Source organism: Brassica oleracea, chromosome C6 (genome assembly GCF_000695525.1).
Source record: "Brassica oleracea var. oleracea cultivar TO1000 chromosome C6, BOL, whole genome shotgun sequence".
Lineage (NCBI taxonomy): Eukaryota > Viridiplantae > Streptophyta > Magnoliopsida > Brassicales > Brassicaceae > Brassica > Brassica oleracea.
This window is the reverse complement of record NC_027753.1, coordinates 33,246,194-33,253,038: the sequence shown is the minus strand read 5'-3', so window position 1 is coordinate 33,253,038 and position 6,845 is coordinate 33,246,194. Positions and strand designations below refer to the sequence as shown.

General features: G+C 36.7%; 2 protein-coding genes across 2 annotated transcripts; one reads left to right on the top strand and one right to left on the bottom strand.

Moving 5' to 3' along the window:
* Positions 1 to 2,425: 2,425 nt before the first annotated feature.
* On the top strand, positions 2,426 to 2,999 carry LOC106298693 (the record flags this gene model as incomplete). Its single annotated transcript, XM_013734834.1, is given in 1 exon segment — positions 2,426 to 2,999. A coding segment is annotated over 1 exon segment (429 nt). The 3' UTR covers positions 2,864 to 2,999.
* Positions 3,000 to 3,006: 7 nt separating this feature from the next.
* On the bottom strand, positions 3,007 to 4,815 carry LOC106298692 (nicotinamide adenine dinucleotide transporter 2, mitochondrial-like). Its single transcript, XM_013734833.1, has 8 exons — positions 4,385 to 4,815; positions 4,164 to 4,270; positions 4,029 to 4,077; positions 3,833 to 3,936; positions 3,669 to 3,763; positions 3,501 to 3,589; positions 3,329 to 3,423; positions 3,007 to 3,259 (listed from the first exon to the last, which is right to left on the bottom strand). Exons 1-8 carry the CDS (start codon positions 4,614 to 4,616, stop codon positions 3,026 to 3,028), a joined length of 1,005 nt encoding a protein of 334 aa, XP_013590287.1. The 5' UTR covers positions 4,617 to 4,815; the 3' UTR covers positions 3,007 to 3,025.
* Positions 4,816 to 6,845: the final 2,030 nt, after the last annotated feature.

The following is a 6,845-nucleotide window of genomic DNA, read 5'->3' as shown; positions in this document are numbered from 1 at the left end:
CAATTTCTTAACCAACAGCCCGTAAGCCGCATGACGGTTTACGCTTGGTTCGCAAGGAAAGATAAATGTCAAGTTTCCACGGATAAATACGAAATTTTGAAGATAATTACGAAGATCGGAAAAAATGGAATATCTTCATTTTTATGCTATGACGGCTTAAGGGCAGAAGAGGAAAAGCGTAAACCGACCTAGGAGCCAGTATATAAGGAGTCCTAGGCGAGAGGCCTGGGGAGAGACTTTTTTCGGAGCAAACTTAGCACTTAGAGCGATTTAGGCGTATTTCCGTTTTTGTTATTTCGAGCTGCGACTCAATTAGGTTTAGCCGTCTTAGGGTTGCTAGAACTAGGAATCTCGCTGACAGGTCTCGAGCCCACTCTTATACCTTGTTGTAACGCTCAAACACAGATTCAGAATAAGATCTATTTTGCACTCTTTTTACGATTTTTGTACTTTGTCGTTGATATCTCGTATTCTGATTGCTTAGCGTGTGGTATTAACAGATCTCCGAGACCTTTGGAAAATTAGGGTTTTCCTAGTTTCCTAATTTAAACGAAAATCGACAGTGCGAATTTCGGTTCCCACGAGGAGTTATAACATATTAAGAAATCTTTTTATTTTTTATTTTTTACTGTTTGAAGAGCACAAAACTTATGTATATTAGTTGTTTAAAATTTGGAAGATAATGATGTCCATAACTGGCTATGTATATGATACACAACGTCATACTTCGTATATAAAATTCAACAAAATTGACACTTTCTAAATCAATTTAACGATTTTTTTTGTCAAGTATTTGAATTCATTTCAGTGCTGAAATGGCAGAGAGATACAATGTTACTTGGATCTAAGACTGCTTAAGCAAGCAAAAGCTATGTAAGAATCCCCAAAAAAGATAAAAAAGATCCCTACATACAAAGCTAGGTTAAGTCCAATCCTAAAGAACAAGACTTAAGCTACAGATATAGATCATAAGACAGCAGTTGGCCCCCGTATGACCAAGAGGACCCTTTCATCACTGGAAACCTGCAAAGAACTTGTTTATACACACATACTGAACTTGTTTATATGCAACATGTTCGTGCCGCAAAAATCTCTCCCATGGGTATGTCTTTCTATGGCCGAAGACCTGGTCGGCTTCATTTTTCCTTATGTATAAGCACAAGATTCCTACGCGTAGATTACGGCTGGTGCGGATAATTAAGACGTCTCAACCGAGTAAATAAATATATACCAATATTTTATTGATTAAAATTTAAAATACATAATTTACGAACTTTTGTGTCATAGTTATGGATAATGTAACCCTTGTTTAGTTGTTTCAATAGCCCCACAGGATAATCAACACTTTGTGACATACACCACTTAGGGATTGTTCTTGTTGAGCTAACATATCTAAAATATGTTACAAATGCAAAATCACTCCTCATAAATGATTGATCAGAGCCTTGGCTACTAGACGGATGAAGCAGTTAGGAAATTTGTAGGAATGGTGGCAGAGTTGGCTTTTCGCTAGACAAGGCCATGGCACTAACAATAGATGAAGTTTTACAAGAACTAAAGGCAATCTAGACTGAGGAGCGCATATGCTATGATGACCAGAAATAAACAACGACCATAGGCTTCCTTTAAGTAAACAATACCACGTATCGCTAGTGCTTATCGTGGAGTTGAAGACTAAAATCATTCTTGTTTATTGTTTTAGAGTTTTAGAGTTTTAGAGCTAAACCACCTAAAATTAATGAAAATGCGTTTATAATGAAGGCCATTATTTCCACACGATTCTCCAAATGCAGTCTAGTAAGACAGTTTTATAAGAGTGTGCTATATGTTAATTATTCTTATGGAGAGAAGTATGTACAAATCAATGGCAAATGAATTAACCTAGTAGTCAACAAAATCACAAAAGGTACTATTGTCTTCATTCTAACACTGAAAGTCTGAAACACACAGTAACAAGACAAGAATCTTCAAAGCTGGGAAGATGAATCTAACACCAGAAACACGTGGCTCTCATCAGCTCTCACCAGCTCGCACATTATTTCCTTTTCTTTTTAATCTTCAAAAAGGTTTTAAAAACAGAGGAAACGATTCCTTCCTTCTATGCACATTGAAGAAAGTAAAAGTGGCACCAACATGAGAAAGAAAAAGGAATCGAATAAACAAAACACTTTTTCTTTTTTTTTTCAATCTTTTCTGCAAAGACCCATCAATAATGACACATTTGGAATTTCATCGGAAACTACGTCCTTAAGGTCCACAAAAATTCCATTCAAAGCACGCACTTTCGAGAACAAAGACTGCTTCAAAAGAATCAAAAGAACAATTTTCTTTCGCATTTATAAGGTTTGATTGTCACTTGGTTTGATTGTCACTTGGAAACAGACGAGGCACCATTACAACTATTAACTCAAGGTTTTCAAATATTATCAAACAAATGGCGACGCTCCAGAGATTCAAGTTCCTAGCGACGCAGTGTGGAGTTGAACAGAGCCCCACACGAAGTCCAAGCCCTAGTACAAGTCCTTTGGTACAGTTTCGTCGCAAGAAGACAACCCTAAAGATGCTTCTGAGTCTTAGATCGCCTAGCCGCCGGGAGCAGCCAGTGATTCATCAGGCTACTGACAAGGACGTGGCTGGACGCAAACTGAAAGACTTATTCGTCTCTTCGTCTCCTCTAGAGGAGGAAGAAGAAGAAGAGGAGAGACCGAAGGGGAAGACAAAAGAAGAAGTTCTTGCAGCCATGGCAGCTATTAAACTAAACGCATCTGCTAGTTCACAGTTGGAGTCAGCGGTTTGGTTCGGATTCAGCAAGAGGCTCCTCAAGCGAGCTTGGCGTCCTACGCTTGGTACCATTACTGAGTAATTTTTTTGCCTTTATTATGTGACAATGGAAACCATTTGTTTCCTATATGAACAAACATATATCCCTTTTTAAATTCTCGTCTCTTTGGCCACAAATCTTATCTTATGTGAGTCTTTGTGTTTTTTTTTTTCACGTGGAACTTAATTATCTGTTTTTATGGCTTTAACTTTCCTTCTCTGGAGAGACTACTTGTACAAGAAACCTATGGATCATCTCATAGCTTGTAAATGTAATAACCGCAGAAGGTGTTGTCCTCAGTAGGTTAGTGGCACAGCCTCGGTAAAACCCGGGAACTCCTTCATTTATAAACACCTTCTTTGCGCAGTCAATGACTCCTGAATACTTAGCCTTAACCTTTCTTACTTGCCCTTGCTCTTGAAGCTTTGACCTAACTACCTGAAATGTTTACAAAGAGCATTGAAACAGAAGTGAAATAGAGAAAAACAGAGGAAGGGAAAGTGAGACCTCGTGCGGGTATGTTGATACAGAGGCGATTACTTTGGATATTGAAGAGGCGACCGCTACTTCCCCAGGGCTTAACTTGTCCACACTTGTATCACCTGAGAACATGAACTAACGATGATAAGAAACAAGTGAGATTACGAAACAAACAAGACTTTTAGAGATCACTGCTTACCTACTTTTGCCATGTATTGCTTGATCTTTTCATATACTGGAAACTGGATCGCAACATGACTAACTCCCACCAAAGAAGGTATAACACCACTGTTTCATCACAAAGCAAATAACACTAAATATTAATAAGTTTTATAACTTTAGCAGCGGTTTCATTGGAGATACTGACCTGTATAACCCTCGGAATCCTTCTTCCTTACAAATCCTACTAAATGCAGACAACATGCTTTTATAAGGTACAACATCTGGTCTCATTCCTTGTGTCTGAAAAATAGGAAAAACATTAGATACTCACCTGGATGGAATTTGAAACCAATAAAAGAAAAAACTAACCATTAATCTTGTTTTCACAACCCAAAGTGGATTAGTCGCAATAGATGTGGAAGCTCCAGCACCAGCTGCAGCTACCATGTTCGCCCCAATACTTAGCTTTCCATCTATCATCAAGAATATAACAAAGATACAAGATTAAAAAAATTCAAAACTAAGCAAAAAAAATACTGGCAAGCATTGAGTAGTGGGGACAGACCACTTGACTGGAGCAGATCCTTTAACTTTCCATAAACAGAGAAGTACACCTGAGGAAAGACATGACGACCTCTTATGCCAATTGAATGATCATAAGTAACAACGAGAGCAAGTTCTAATCAAAGTGGAAACTCACAGCCCAATTGGGAAGGAGAGCTATGATGGTTGGTGAAAGGCCTCGATACATTCCCCTAATACCTTCTTTCTTTAGTATATTCCCTAGGCTTGTAATGATCACACTACCTGATAAAATTTATTCAAATGATGATAAAAGCATACACATCATCTGATATATATCCCCAAGAGGAAAACATCTACTGAGAATATATGTTTTATAATTTATTCATGTCTTTATACCTCTTCGAGTTTCAGGAAGGCCATGAACCTGTAACCTTGTCTTGATCACATCCAATGGGCAAACAAAAGTGGCAGCGATTGCGCCTGAGAAAGTTCTCAAAATCAACCAAGAATCGAGATAAAGATGAGATAAAACCGAAAGCTGACCAGCGGCGGCTCCGGCACCGGCGTTGCAGATGGCGTCTCTACTGCTTTTAGAATCAACGGCAGAGCTCCCAGATTTTTCACTCATTTTAGTATAAACCAAACACTAAAATAAACTAAATTGATAAACTCAACGAGTCCTGAATCGTTCAATTTATATATACAAACGTTGATACTCTTGGTTGCATTATAATATGATTCAAGAAAATAGTGAAGGAGAGAGTCTTTCGTCTCTGCTAATGTTTGTTATTACCATCTCTTCCAAACGGCGGCAAATTGTCTGGCGGTTACAATACACGTGGTGCACTCCATAAGCCGCCACTTTGATGATGGTGCACTTGCTGTTTTGGCTTTTTTTTCATTAAATGGACTATATACATATATTTTGTCAACATTTTCCACGTCTTGCTTCTTGGAGTCTAATAATGGACTGTTATACATTAAAATATGTTTTGTTCACATTTCATATGAATCTATTATCTACAACATTTTTTTTTCCATAGAACTACTCATCAGAATCATAGCAAGAACGTATCATGGCAGGAAAAAGCAAATATTCGGGAGATTTAATTTATATTTTCTTAAACTACAATTAACTTATTACAAAAAAAATTGCATTGTGAAACATGGAAAATAATAATTGTAAATTATATGTTTGAATATACATCTTTAGCTGAATAATATGTCAAAACGACCTATGATCACTCATCAAAATGATCTCCACCAAAAATTAAATGTGATTTTTTTTTGAAAAATTTGCTAAACTAGGTAAAAAAAGAGGAGTTCTCGTCCCCCTATAAACCTTTCCCTTTGAAAAATGTCCTAATACTATTTTAATTTAATTAATACTGTTTTACCCTTAGATTTATTAATATTTAGTTAATAATTAAGTAATTTATAAACTAAAAAAATAAGAGATAGAGACGCTACAAATATGTTTCACAGATTTCAACATCAGTTACGTTCAACGTGTAGCAATCAGAATGCTGATTTTTTTAGCTAAGACTGCTAGATCTTTCCATATTGAGTTATATTTTATTGGTTGTTATATTTGGGTTTGGTTACCCAAACAACCTCAAGTGAGTAATAGAATGAACTACATCAAAAAAAAAAAAAAATCCTCGAAGCCGTGGCCGTCGTTCTCCTTGGTCTCTAGGTCGTCATCTCGGTCCAGTTCCAGATCTTCTTCCCGCTCAGTTTCCAGTCCGTCTAGGTCTCTTTCGCGCTCTTCTTCTCCATATCCTTCCCGGAGCGTGAGTTCAGGAAGTCGCAGCCCTTTACCGTGGAAAATGGTTAGGGTTTCTTTCCAACATTTGGTAATTTGGCTCTTTTAGGTAGTGTGTGTTTTGATTGTCTGTTTTGTTGAATCAATTCGATTTGAGTGAGACAAGTTTGTGTTTTGATGATCAGTGCAACTCTAAGGTAAATAAAAGAGATTGATTTTGGAAACACAACGTCTCAATCAGTAAACTAGAGATGGTTTTGTTATTGATGTATAAGCCCGTCGTTTTTTTAATGAAAAAACAGTAGTTAGACCCAATGTGTAATAGAGATTTATCTGCTCTTTTCCTAGTTACTAATCTTCTCAAAAGGCATCGAGAATTGACAGACCGTCTTGTCTTACTAGGTTCATATATGCTTTTGATATGTGTAGTTTACTTGTAGATATTTTTTGAAGTTTAACTTTGTTTTGGTATTCATTTATGTTTGGGATTCTGATTTTGTTCCAAATATGATAGCAGTGGCATCTTGCCCAATCGGCTTTTATAATCTTGTCTACCAACCTACACATAACTAGGGATATTCAGTTAGCATCGAATATATAAAGATCCATTACCAATCGAACAATCGGTCTTTAGCAAGACTTCACTTGTTTACTTCCTCGGGTGTGATTATAATACGTTTACATAGTGCATCTTCAAGAGCTTTAAAATCACCTGTAAACGAGACTTGCAGTTAGCTTCATGAACTGATAACACATATACACAGAGATCTTCTCAGAGACGAAATGTTTTACGTTGCATGAGAAGTTCCGCTGCTGTCTTAATATGAATTTTTGTTTCCAATTTGAAATTGCAGAAACCACCCTGAACATAGCTTCCTGTTGATATTAGTTTAAGCTTAAAATAAGAGAACAGAGATAGAAAGTTCATTACTTCAAGAACTTGTAGTATAAAAGGTTATTCTAAAACAGTCAGTACTCAGTAGAATAAGCTTACTGAGTAGTACTATCATCCTCTGCAAAAAAACAAAAATTATATATTGAGGCATCACTAAAAAATGCTCTAAATTTTTTAAAAGTGCATGAATGTTAAGA

Excerpts from the sequence above, each read along its gene's own strand:
- LOC106298692 (XM_013734833.1), bottom strand. The coding sequence starts at position 4,616 with ATGAGTGAAAAATCTGGGAGCTCTGCCGTTGATTCTAAAAGCAGTAGA. Across the intron at positions 3,937-4,028 it reads GGATCTGCTCCAGTCAAGTG|ATGGAAAGCTAAGTATTGGG; the intron begins GTCTGTCCCCAC and ends TCTTGATGATAG. Across the intron at positions 3,260-3,328 it reads TATCAACATACCCGCACGAG|GTAGTTAGGTCAAAGCTTCA; the intron begins GTCTCACTTTCC and ends TAAACATTTCAG.